The 13,640-nt window shown below is 51.1% G+C and overlaps 1 protein-coding gene across 2 annotated transcripts; it reads right to left on the reverse strand.

The window, feature by feature from the left end:
* Positions 1–1,776: 1,776 nt before the first annotated feature.
* On the reverse strand, positions 1,777–7,166 carry LOC128309466 (protein pangolin, isoforms A/H/I/S-like). Of its 2 annotated transcripts, XM_053045867.1 has the most exons (2): positions 5,271–7,166; positions 1,777–5,084 (listed from the first exon to the last, which is right to left on the reverse strand). In XM_053045867.1, exons 1-2 carry the CDS (start codon positions 6,012–6,014, stop codon positions 3,204–3,206), a joined length of 2,625 nt encoding a protein of 874 aa, XP_052901827.1. In that variant the 5' UTR covers positions 6,015–7,166; the 3' UTR covers positions 1,777–3,203. The 2 variants fall into 2 exon arrangements, with proteins under 2 accessions (XP_052901827.1, XP_052901826.1); XM_053045866.1 differs by having other exon boundaries at positions 1,777–7,166.
* Between the last annotated feature and the right edge of the window lie 6,474 nt (positions 7,167–13,640).

Consider the following 13,640-nt stretch of genomic DNA (forward strand, 5'->3'; position numbering starts at 1 on the left):
AATTGCGCACACACACACACACACGCGCACGCGAAAAAAAGAGGGAAAAGCCAAGGAAAGAAACCCCCCCTTTCCCCCTAAAAAAAAAACCTTCAAGAAAAACGGAAAGAGCTGCAATAAGTAGAGATTTCTGTTGTTGTTGTCTTCTCGTTCCAAACTTTTTGAAAGAAAATAAAGGTGGAAGACAAATCACAAATGAACCCGGGCACACTCGCGCCTGCGTCCACACGCCTGCGTCGCCGGAGTTCACGGCGATATTGGAAGGAAACCCACTGGCAATAGCAGGGACGACGATCGCGTACTAACTTCCCGTTTTCGCGCGAGACATGAAATATTCGCTGTCGTTCCGAAGGAGCCTTTGCTTCCCCTTCGCCTTCCACGGCCACCCCACCTTTTTTTAGGGGTTGTTGCTGCACTGGCCATTGAAAACTCCCGGAGCGGAGACTCGCAGGGAGTTGGTGGCAATCGGCTGGAGCTCCGTGCGAGCGTTCGCGCTCGTATGTGTGTCTGTGTTGCTGTGTATCGGCCGGGTTGGAGATGCTGATCCACCACAACACACCATCAACCCTCCGTGTTCCACCCTACTTTTCTACCATGAGTCGCTTTTCGTTCCAACGGCCAAACGAGGGAGGCTGTGTGTACTGACACTTCATAAATTCTTCGTTATTCCACACCTCCCTTTCGCTGCCCATCCACCTGCCGTCCACCCCAAAAGCACCATCTCCTGTCTGTTTCAACCCCAATCAACCCGCTGTGTCTGGCGCAGTGTGGATGCTGTGGCCCGGGGGACAGGCCAGGGTTGTTTTTCGTTTTTTCGTGTAGCCTTTTTAACGAATGACGAAAAAAAAATGTATTATTGCTTCCTTTCCTGTATTCTTGTACACACTGGCTGCGATCTTGCCTGCTTGCCTGGCCGTCTTTCTCTCTCTCTTTCGCGCGCGCGCGCACTGGATTCCTGTCCGAACCCGATCATCTCGCTGCTTTACGACCTTTTGGGCTGGTTATGGTCCTCCCCGTACCATGTTCTATGTTCCGTTCTTTAGGCTTTCATCCATTATTGCTTCTCTTTCTGTTCTCTCTGCTGCCCGCACCCAGAACCCATATACCCCTCCCCAACCCACCTGCTACGATCTTTTCGACTCTTTCCAATTTATTGTCCCTCCCTTCTGCTTCTGCGCGTCCTCGGCCACGACTCCCGCTGGCACTCCTGCTGATTCGGAGCCCGGTCTTGGGCAGGGGGATGCTTTTTTTTCCTTCTCCGTGTCTGTTCATTTTCTCTCTCTGCTTCTCCTTTGGCGTCCTCATCCTGCTGCTACAACCTCATTATACTTCACCACATATTTCCAGGTCCTTTTCTATTTACAAGTTGCTGTGTTTCTACTACCAAACACTTTGATTGATTTTGCTCTTTCCACCTTCACAACCCCCGGGGGGTTGAGGGTGAGGGTGGTGGTGAGTCGTCGTCGCTTGCCTCCCGCCGCCCGGCGATCGATGTTACTCGATCTCGTTTCCCGCTTTGCGTCGATCGCGTCGATTCTTGCGATCAGATTGTTTTCTTGCGCTTTCTCAACCAAACTCCACCAAACCCAAAACCGAGTAATGAGAGAGAGAGAGAGAGAGAGAGAGAGAGAGAGAGAGAGAGAGAGGAGAGAAGGAATAAAAAAAAACACACACACACACACACACACCCAAAACAACCAACTCATCCAATCATTTCATCGTTCTTTTTTTCCGTTTGCTGCTGCTGCGTTCCCACCTTAAAACCCACCAACTCCTTTTTGGTGGGTAACTCCACTAACCCACTGCTCTTGGTCCACACACTTGCCCGTTGCCAGTTGTGTGGCGTGCGTGCGTGCGAGAAGAACCATCCCGCGCGAACGGGAGCGAGATGGAAAAACTTGTTTTGGAAATTCGTTTCCCGTACCCTTGCACCGCTGCGTCCTTTTAGCCCACCCCACGCTCCTTGCCCACACTCCGGCAGGGATCTTTTCCCGCTTGGCTTCTATGTGTGTGTGCCTCCCACGACACGCAGAAAGGGAAAAGGCAACGGAGCCTACGACGGAATGATCCTCGAAAACCCAGGCATTCTTCGTTTTCCGTTCCCTTCCTTCTTCCAACACACCCCCCCTCGATCAAGTACCTTACACGCGTTCGCTTACAAACCTTTTTTTCTCTTTTTGGTTTTCGGGTGCCTCCGCCCGCCTGCCAGCTTCAACCATCCCACTCGCCATTCGCCTATTAACCAAAACACTTCTCGGTCGTTTTCTCGGAAGACAGATTGATCGTTTCCACGCATCAGATGCACATTACCAAGAGCGACATACGCATGCAGGACAAGCATGCGTACACTTTATTCTGCCTTTTTTGTGTTTTTTCGCTTTTCGTACATGTTTTCATTCTTCTCTATTTTCACAACTGGAACTTGTTACGCGATCGGTCAATTCGTGACCGCCCGTACGGTACGGGGTAAAATCTTCCCATCACCACCGCGCTCGAACATTCGTTGGTCGTTGGGCATTTCAGTCTTTTTTTTTATATAAATCATCGATTCGATATTTCCCTAAGTTATGCGGTTGTTTTGCTTTCTTCGTTGTGCTAAACTTTCTTCGCCCGGTTGTCGCTCACCTTGCCCCCGGGGATGGGGAGGGCCAAACAGCACCAGGGACACCGCACCGGGTCTGACTTTTTTGTTCTCGCGGCAACTAATAATATACACATTTAAAGACGTACTAACTTAACACAGGGAAGAGGTTTTACAACTATTAACAGTTTGGAAAACGGGGATGGGGGGTTGGCAACGCACGCACAGCATACACACAATACATTACAAAAAACATACATCCATTAGACGAATAATTATCACGAACACGGTTACGCTAAACGCACGGACGAACAAACAAAATAATAAAAGTAGAACCAACGCGACGGACACATAGTTCCCGGTGGGGCTTTTAAGGCCACTGCGGGGTTAAGCTAAACATTTACACATCTTTTCACCCCGCGCTAAACATAACAATATTAAAGAGAAACAATTGGAAGAACCAGTGCACCCGGACACGGCCCGGAAACGCAAAAAAGGGGACGAAAGGATATTCGGGGTTTGATGGAAGATTTTGTTGTGTTTTCGTTCTCTTATGTTGGGAGGGAGGAAGATTATAGTAGCAGTTATCGTTTTCTGTTTTGTTTGTTTGTATATCGGTACACTACCTATCACTAGCGATTTGACTACTGCTGCTGCTGCTGCTCCGACTACTGCTACCGCCGTTGGTGAGCGCCGCCGCCGCTGCTGCTACTGCTGCTGCTGCTGGACCGTTGTCATTGCTGCTGGATGCACCGGCCGTCACCGGGGCGGTCGTCGTTGATGGGGAGAGATCACCGTTGGTTTTGCTGGTCGCGTGAAGCTGCGTATGGCCGAGCTGCAGCGGATGGTTGCTGCTGCCGTGGAGGGAGGCGAGGTGGTGATGGTGATGGGCGGGATGGAGCAGGAACCCGCCACCGCCCGCCGGTGGGCTGTTGGACGAGGCGGGATGTAGCGCCCCGGACGCCGGTGAACCCATCGGCCCATTGCCGGTGCTACTGTCCGGCAGCTCCTCCTTTATCGTGAGCGCAGTCGTGGACGACACGGACGATCCCCCGGACGAGGGTGGCGTGTTGGGCAACAGTGGCGGGGATGTCTTTAAGTTCAGCTGCTGCAGGTGGGGCGGTATCTGGAGCGAGGGCGTAGAGGACGACGAAGACGACAGCGAGGAGGAGGACGAGGACGACGAGGAAGATGAGGAGGAAGACGAGGAGGAGGGTGTCGGAGGTGCGAGCGTGGGTGTCGAAGGTGTCGGAGGTAGCAGCATCGCGGTTGGGCTCTTGCCCAGCCCACCGCCGCCGGTTCCGTTCGTTACGCTGGAGGAGCTGTTGTTGAGGTTTGTGCCACCGCCACCACCGTTGCCATTGCTGGCCGACGAGGACGACGACGAGCTGGTGCGCATCGTGTGGTGGTTGTTGTAGGGGCTGAAGTTGTTGCTGTAGCTGTTGTTGAGCTGCGACCCGCCGATGCCGGAATCGTTGCTGATGTTGTTCAGCTTATCGCTCACATTCTGCAGGGCGGCTGCGGCCACTGCTGCAGCCGCCGCCGCCTGCTGATGATGGTGATGATGATGGTGATGGTGCTGGTGGAGGTAATGTTGTTGCTGTTGCTGCTGGTGCTGTTGGAGTTGTTGCTGCAGTTGCTGCTGCTGGTGCTGCTGCTGGGCGGACGCGATCATCGACGCCAGCCCGAGGTGGTCGTGATGGTGGTAGAAGTTCGTCGGCGTCGCAGGACTTGCGAGCAGATTCAGCGGGGACGCTATGCTGGTCGACGGCGATTGCAGGCTCGACAGTACGCTCAGACACCGCGGACTGGACAGCGACTGGTTGATCGACTCGCGATCTTCGTCCTCCTCGCCCGGCGATTTACTGCTATCGTCCTCCATACTGCCACAGCTGCCGATCGCATCGTCCGAACCATCGCCCCGATCGCGACCACCCTCCCGATCGCTGCCACCGTCACCGCGATCCCCGCCACCCGCCTCCTTGTACCGGATGCACTTCTTCTTGCGCCGGCACGGTTTACACCACTGGTTTTGCTGATCGAGCCCGTACCGGGCCCGGCACTTCTTCATACTATTTCCACCCGGATCCGCCGGACTGCGGTCCTTTTTCCTTTTCTTTTTCTTCGCACCGTACCCGTAGTTGTCCCGTGCCGTCCAGCCCGGGTAGAGCTCCATGTGGAGCTGCCGCTCCTGGCGCGCCTTGTCGTAGTACACGCTCTGCTCTTCGCGCGACAGCGAATGCCACTTGCGGCCGAGGATTTGGTTAATGGCGGCCGACTCCTTCAGCGTACACTCCGCCACCACCTTCGCGCGCATCTCCTTCATGTACAGCATGAACGCGTTCAGTGGCTTCTTCACGTGGCTACGCTTCTTCTCGAGGGCGGCCTCGCGTTCCGCGAGCGATTGGTGCTTGTGGCCACCACCGCCGCCCCCTCCATTGTTGTGGTGGTTCTGGTGGTGGTTGTGATGGTTGTGGTTCGTGTGATGGTTACTGTTGTTGTTGTTGTTGCCATGCTGATCACCAAGCGATCCACCCGATCGGTGATGATGGTAGGAAGCGGAAGACCGATGGTGATGGTGATGGCCGGACGAAGGTTCGTGATCCGCGCCGGACGCTGAGGATTCCAGCTTGATCGACGCCCCTTGCCGATCGCTACCCCGGTGCGAACCTCCCCCACTGCCGGGAATGTCCTGCTTGGGCCCCGGGGTGATTATCGCCGGATGTCCCGAGTTTAGCACCGGATGCGATGGATGTATGCTGGGCGGTAGCAGGGTGGGCGAGTAGCGATAGAAGTCACTCGAAAGCGACGTGTAGATCTGGAGCGAGGAGGGATAGGGCGTTCGGAAGCCGGCGGCCGGACTGTAGAGCGAGGGCGAATGCCACGACGATGGTACCGGCAGCATATCCGGGCTGATCATCGGGTAGGGGTACTGGCTGGTGGGGAAGCTGTACAGCGGTGGCCTCGTCAGGCTCATCGTCTTCGGGTCCAGCTGGTACGGTAGGATGCCACAGTGGGCTGGCGGGGGCGACGACAGATGATCTCCGTTGTGGCAGAAGAAGGGCGGCAGGCTCATCTTGTTCGCCATCGACACCGGCAGTCCGCCGGCGGCACCGTTCGGGTACGAGTACGGCGGTACGATGTACCCCATGTTGAACCCGGGATGGGGCGCCCCACCGTGCGGCAGTTTGCCACCCGATCCACCCCCTCCACTTCCTCCCCCGCTGCCGCCGTACAGTGTGCTGGCGCTTTCATGGCGGGTGGTACCGTTCTTGACCGTCTTCTCCTCGCTTTCGGTCAAATCGATCAGGCTGGACTTTTCCTCCAGCAGATTCTCCGACAACTTCTCGTCGTCCCGGTCGCCCTCGTCCTTAAACACTTTCACCTCATCCGTGCTGCCCAGCTCATCGCCGGTCGAGCTGTTGTGGGGCATTTTTGCCGTCAAACGGTGGTTCGGCACCTCGGCGAGTAGGTGCTTACGCTTGCGAAAAAACACGCGATAAATTACTCCTTCACGCTGGCACGCCGGGCGTACAAACACTGATACAACTATATTACGGCAAAATGAGGATCTGTTTGGCGCAAAGGCACAGACTATAAGGCACTTGGGAATTCGATGCAGAATATTAGTGGCCACTGCCCCAAAAAGGAGGTAGAAACACTATTTGATATGACCGCTTCGTGTACTCACACTCAACCAAGGGAAGGGAATTAAAGGCACAACCGATTTCTAACGACACACGGCACTTGCCCTTCCTGGGGTTGCTTCTTTTTTTTGTTTGGCCCTTGCACACACACATTCACATGCACGCACGCACGCACTGAAACCCACAATCGAGGGGGTTTGTTGGGAGATTGAAAATTTCTTCGCTTGCACTCACGGGCGCTTGAAAATTGCACTTTGCGCGCCTACGGCTTCCTCCCTACCCCCATAAACAGAAAGCGGCCCGGAACGCCAGAAGCGGCCGGCCTATGGCGCGGATGCAAATTTCACGTATCACCACACACGCACACTACTGACTCACTGCACTGGCGGCGGCGTTGTCTGTTTTTGGCCAATCCGTTGCCGATCGGTGGCCAACCGGCGCCCATCGAATGCGGCCCCTGCCGTCTGCGTCCACCGTGGATGTACGCCTGCACCGTGGACCGAACGGACGCAACGAACCGCTCATGTTCCGGTGTGTCCCGGTGGCAGGTTGGCAAGCGCAACTGCAAATGTGTCCGGCATGTGAACCGTTGCGGTACGCGATCCGCGATCGTCGATCCCCTACCGGTCGCACGATGCCGTCATTCTCGGACGGGACAGAAAACCGGTGCACTTGTTTTTTTCCTCCTGTGTTGCTGCTGCCGCTACTACTCCAGCCGACAATGAGTCGTCACCCCCGGGAGGAGGGCAATAGAATATGCGGACACGGACACGACGCACACTCGCGCACACTCGCACGGCGTGATGAGTAATTGGCCCCTCGGCTGCGTGCGTTTTTACTATTATTATGACATTTGTTGCGATAGAAAATGGCCTTCAACCGAGTGCGCGGCACACGCAGTGGAAGCCTTTTTCTTTTGTTTTTTACACCCTTCGCGCTCGTTTGGGAGCACTTTCCGCACGGAATCTTCGCACAAATGACCCAACAACGAAATGGGGCGAATCTCCGGGCGTGAAATTTACTTCATTTTTCTTTACCGTACCCCTTTTAACTGCACAGCTTCCACCGACACTACCACTACTAATGCTATTATATTGACTTAGCTTCACAGCGCAGAGACACTTCACGGGCGGAGGCGTAAAGGCTGATTCTTAACGGGCTTGTTAGCGACTTGGGATGTGCGCCGTTGCTTTGCACCGCACACAATCACTATTCCCGCGCACCGAAACCCGCACCCGCACGGATCTTGAGCACAACTTCTCGGCGGAGAACTCGCGAACCGCACGATAAGACACACCTTGTTTTCTTTCCCGTGTCACACAGCCACACGGTGGCTATACTGCGTGTGCGATGTATTTCCTGGTGTTGCACTAGCCGGCCACTGCACACGGTGGGGACACTACGGATGGTTCGCTAGAATCGGAACGATCGGTGGTAACCCGACGACACACTGCGATTTGTTGCGACTCCCGACGGCACTTGTAAACTTGGCGCTGCTTCTGGAACTCTCGGCCCGTCCGACCTGCGCGTGTGGGTGTGGAGTGTGTTATGCACCGTTGGGATTGTTTCTTCCTGCACGGATTCCCAACTGGTAGGCAGCGATTGTTTTCCCTAATTTTCCCGTACGGGGGCTTTTTTTGAATGTTTTTTCGTCTTGTTTTTGTTCTTGCGCGCGCCGATCGCGAGCGAACTTACTTCGATGGTGGTGAGAAAATGAATGCGAGAGAGCAGCCGACGGCACTCTCCCGTCATGTCAGTTTTCGCTTTCGGTGTTTCTTTCCCGTTCTCCCGGCCCGCCACCGTCCGCCGGCCTATCAACTCAACGTCAAACACGCAGAGCGAAAACTGCGAGAGCCGAACCGAAGCCGAAGTGTTTCCAACATGGCGGTGACGTTTTGGATCGAAAATGCGTGACTGCACATTGGAAGCGTGGGAGCGCACGGTTAAAAATATTATTTAAATCCGTTTTTATGATGTGTAAAAGTGCAGTTGATGATTAATTTAATTCGCTTATTATTTCGAACATCAATAGTCGCATTCAATTACTAAGAAACGGAAGATTCCTCAATTTTGGCACAATATTTCCGGAATTTCACGACGATTGTATTAGAAGGAATTTACTTATTTGCTTCAAGAATTGCACAATGAATTCCGATTTAGATTAAATAGTTTCATATTCTTTCGTTGATATTGCAAAACGTAGAAATGGATTGCGACACTTTTAGGAGAAATCTTCGTACCCTGGACGAATCTGTCCAATGCATTGAGGTGATGCTTTGTAACGAATATTGGAAAAATAAATCACAGTCGTAAATATGCAATTATCGAACAATGAATCTTGTAGAAAATGGAATCATCCCACTTCTTTGATTGCAATCGATCCGATGGGTGTAACCTTCAGGCAAGCGGATGTAATCAGAGACATCCTTGTCATTTCCGGTTTCTTATAAAGGACGGCGTTGAAGTGTTCACAGGAAATGGAATTAAATAGGAAACTGTTCAACAAACATTGTGAGCGAGAGAGCATTGTGGATGGTAGAAAAAGTAAAATGTATTAGATTTATATTTGATAATAGACGAAGAATTTTTCAGCCTTGATGTAATACTTGTCACGTGTTTTACTTGTAAGATCTACGAAAGCATGAAAGCACTGAGGGATGACCCACCGTAGCCTAAGACACTCCATGCTCCATGCTGCGTCTTTTCGATGCATCTTGAGCGGTAAAAGCAAGCGTACATTCACAAACAAAACAAACGTGTGCGTCCTGTTTGCATTCCTGGTCAACCTCATCTCACCTTGGCGGTGGTCGGTCGGCCGTGTCCATGCCCATCGTCACCACGGGGTTATGGGATATGCACTTTTTAAATGTCATGCCAGACGGGGATTCTTGTTTTCCTGCTGGCCGCGCCATGATGTCGCGGCCCGAACCGCCACCCAAGTGCACCACCCTTTTTCCACCACAACGTCCCCGGGTCCGTTGGGTACACAGGGATCGAAGAAAAACATGGAAGAAATTAGTCCCCCGGCACGACCAGAGTAAAAAAAAAAACTTCCAGTCCCCGACAAGGAAAGCTGCAGGAGGAAAAGGTACAAATAAATAGTAAAACCTTTTGTTATCATGCTGTGCAAATATGGTTCAATATCTATTATTGGTACGCACTTGTTTATCTTGGTCCTTTCCTTTTTCGCCTACCTTCTGCACGGTGGAAAGGAACGCAATGGAACGCGTTGTCCACTGCACAACTGACTCACAAAACGGTTCACAGCCATTTTCCAACAGCATTCGAAATGCGTGAAAGCGATAGCGAAGTCCTACGCAAGCTGGTTGGATGATTGTTGGATGACAAAAGGGTGTGCCCGGGGGTTGGATGAGACCCAAAACGGACGGTATACCTCGGAAGGATATTATTTACACCTCGATCCTGGCCTCGAAGGGCTCGATCGCTGAGGTCGTATGGCGTCCGGGGGGAGTCCCGAGTCCTTTTTTTTGACATCTTTCAAATGTTTACTTTTTAATCTACCAGAACGAATATATTTCTCGGTATTTTTGGTACGGTTCTTTCGGGTTTTCGGGTTTTCGGGACCGGCCATGCTACGGGTTTGCGTCCCATCACATGCTGTCCTTCGCATTCGTATCCTCCCGCACTTTCAATGGTTTCACTTCCTTTATGTCGCTGGTGTTTACGTGGCTCACCTAGGCGTCCGAGGCGTTCGGGCCTGCATAACAAGCTTTTTTTTGTACCTCTCGCTCTTCAAATAAGCATTTTTATTGTTATTTATTGTCCATCCAAAGCGATGGGCGATGTGTGATAATCGAAACGGTTTGGAGCTCCTCACAACCGGGCCCGGGACCGGCATTGTGTGGCAGGTTGTGTGCGTTGTCCCCCTCGGCTGTAACGTGTTCGAAATGGTGCGTAAGATGATGAGATCGCTTCGAGCCATCGAGGATATATTAGAAATTCTTCGCACATTCGATCCGGCGTTTGCCAGCAGGTTGCCGTCCGATTCCTAGCAAGCGCAGCTCTGCTGCAGTTTGTTTTGGAATTGCCCTAGGGGCTGCTCAGACTAAACGACCGTAAAAGAATCGTTCGCTTAGCGCGAAGGAGAGATGAGCGAAAGCGTTTCTTCAGGAAGCAAATAAAAACCGACACCAATATTGCACCGAATTTACGCCTCATCACGCGTCGTCACTCGATCGTTTCTCGTTTTACGCAGGATCAGGTTCGGCTATATCGTATTACGCACCTGAAAAAAAAAAACGAACCGAACCCCCTGCCGGATCACAATTGGGCGAATGATTAATGTTTTCCCTTTTTGGAAATAAGGGGAAAACACACCGAAAAGCCCACCCGTCGAGTTTTGATCAGTTCCATCAAAATTGGCAATTGTGTGTCCCGTTCTAGGCGTTCGGAAAGCATGGCAGGACAATGGGCAGGAGATGGAAACAAGGGAACGTTCGGAGAATTGTTGGTGATCAGGCTGGATCTGCGAAATGCAGGGGCAAATTTCACATCTCCTTAACCTAGGCGAAACACTGTGCGCAATATACAGCGTACAAGTCCCTCCGGTTGCTTGAACGAACGTTTTCTCGTTCCCTTCGCTGGTGATGGTGTACACGTTCTTTCCATGGCAGGTTGCTTCGGCTCTCGCTGTGTAGTGCAAGATCCTTCCCGGGATTCCGGAATCATTAGCAAACGCAACGAGGGGTCTAATGGTGTGTTGGGCTTTTCAGCACCACCAGGCCACCACGACCTGTTTTTTGTTCCCCCTGCCCGTGCCCGGCCCTACTGTGAGCCAGCGAACGGGATCAATGGGATTCCGGAGCAGGTAGTTGATGCGAACCAGTGCAAGGATTTTTCGTGTTCCTGCTGGCCTTTCATTCTGGCCCTGGTTGGCTCGTAAATCGTGCTCTCGTGCTTCTTCGCCCCGGCCCTACATGCGGGGTGCGGGATAATACATTCCTTTTTTTTCCCTCACGTCCATCCGTTTGTCCGGTCGTTTTTAATACACATCGAGAGGAAGAACCTCGTAAAGAACGAGCTGGCGTGGAGTAAAACAAAACAAGAAAAGGGAGAAAAAAAGCAACCCGAATCCCTAAATTCTATGGGTAATTTATGACAATCAACCCGGACCAACAACGCTTCGAAGAATGAAAGAAAACAATCTTAATGCTGAGCTCTGCTTTTCGCTTCGCTCCGCATTAGAATGGGCAAAAGCACAAACGCCAACAAAACCTCACGGCCCTACGATAAACTCGGCAGCATCAACAAATGCAAACATGCTTTGTGAGTCGATTCGTGCTGCTGGCGAGCATCACGATCACGAGAAGAGGGGCTTACATGATCGAGACTTTCCGCATTATCGCCGTATGTGCCGATTGAGCTAGCCCGATCCGGCGGAAATCGGCTTGCAAGGATTAGCAGCACCGTTGGAAAGCTGTCGCACCGGCGGGTGTTCGCTGATTCCGGTGGCTTTTCGGCAACTCCTCCCCCAAAAAGGGATGGTGGATTAAGTGAGGGATGAGCGCTGAACGTTGAGAACGCCGAACCGCACAACAATGGCCAATTTGTGGAGATGAGAGTGTGAAGATGCGGCATTGATGTAAGGCATCGGCACGGAACGACTTTGATGTGGCACTGTAAGGTGCCAAAAGTGATCGAAGTCTACTGTCAAGTGGGCAATCCTGCGGTTCACTGCACCCGTCGCGGATGTCGTCCTTGCCGTCAGCCTTGACCCAATTTCCCAACGTTTTCATCCGGCACGTCTCTTGTTATGGGCCAACGAATGAGGACAGGCGACGAGCAAATGCCCCGAGCGGTGGGGTGCGATCGTTTATCGATCGTTAGATGTTGCCGCAGGCGCAGTAGTCGATTTGTTCTGGCTGTTTGTAGTGACGCAAGCTTGTGTTCACGCGCGCGCGCGCTCACCCTGTTTCTGCTCGCAGATCAAAGAGCGAATGCCGCCGCAAAAGAAGGATATGCGCGCAGGATCGCAACGACACGCTAGATAGGACGGGGTCGTTCTCATCGTGATGAAGATGAAGCTGGTGTTTGATGAAACCCGAAAATGATGATGATGGCGATGATGATGTTACGGAAACCATGTCAATATTATAAACATGTCAAAACACTTGCGGTTGTATGGTCGGCAGAAGATTGGTGTTTCGTTTCGGGTTAGTTGTGCGTATGTGTGTGTCTGTTTTTCTGGGTTTCATTTTGGAGGAGAATAAATTACCGTTGCCATCGTTGGCGGTGGGTCTGGTAGCCGATGCGCTTATTAGACTGATCGTGTGTCAATTTTTGGGCTAACGTGGTAATTACTTAAGGCGTTTCTTCGGCGGACTGGGGCGGCATATTCGTGGGCAAAGCAAATTATACGGTTGCTTGGTTCGGTTTGGATGGATCGTTTACACAAAACGCTCGGCTCGAAGCGGCCGTGCTCGTTTGCGATCGCACGGCCACCGGCATGCATTTTGTATACGGTTGATAGAAAATGATGATTTGATAATTACTCGCCGTACGAAGGTGGACGATGGGACGGAAGGAAGGCATAGCGATTTTATTTGGTTTTGCTGAATGGCTTGTTAAGGAGGTCCTGTGAATGTTCGGCGATGTGTGTGGTGGGAAGTTTGGGAATAAAAAGAAAAAAAAAATGATTTGGGGTCTAATTGGCGGAAAACCGCCCAATAGCGCCGACAGCTTAATGAAATCGTTTGTGACACGCAACGTAAATCTCCGCGTTGAGAGGTGGGTTATATATTCATATGAGTCAGAAACTCGAAACAGTTCACCATCTTTACTTGGTGCAATATTGAAAAATCCTGTGTAGTTATCGAAAAACGATCACAAAAGTTTAGGAACGAACTCCTGAACTCTTCATATAAAACTTAATATAATATTATATGTATCATTATATTATTACACACATAAGTTGTAAAGATTTTGTTTTACCTCCAAAAGTATAACCCAGTTGAAACGTTCAAACGACTTGAATTATGAAATTTTAATCAGATGTGTTTGATCTGGTTTCCGATACATTTAATCTGGTTCAATAACTCAATCGCAAGATTTTTTAGATGAACGTATGATGTATAACAAAAAATTAATCTTTCTTGTTAAAGATCAATTTGTCTAACTCGACTTACAAGGTTTTTAAGAATATTTTTGTTAATTGTTATTTCATAAACAATTTCGAATTGCTTGATTATGTTTTCATATTCGTATTAGAGATCGTACTATCGATAAGGAGAATTAAAGTAATGCATGAATTACAGTAAAGCGGTTTTAGTCTAAAAATTCTTGTGAATAACATTTAGCATTTAAATTAAAAACACTTGCCCAGAAATTGTAGTGAGGAATGTAACGTATGTTTCGAATTCAATCGACTGAAGCGTTTCAGCACGCTTCACGAC

The sequence above is a fragment of the Anopheles moucheti genome, chromosome 2, assembly GCF_943734755.1.
Source record: "Anopheles moucheti chromosome 2, idAnoMoucSN_F20_07, whole genome shotgun sequence".
In the NCBI taxonomy this organism is placed as follows: Eukaryota; Metazoa; Arthropoda; class Insecta; order Diptera; family Culicidae; genus Anopheles; species Anopheles moucheti.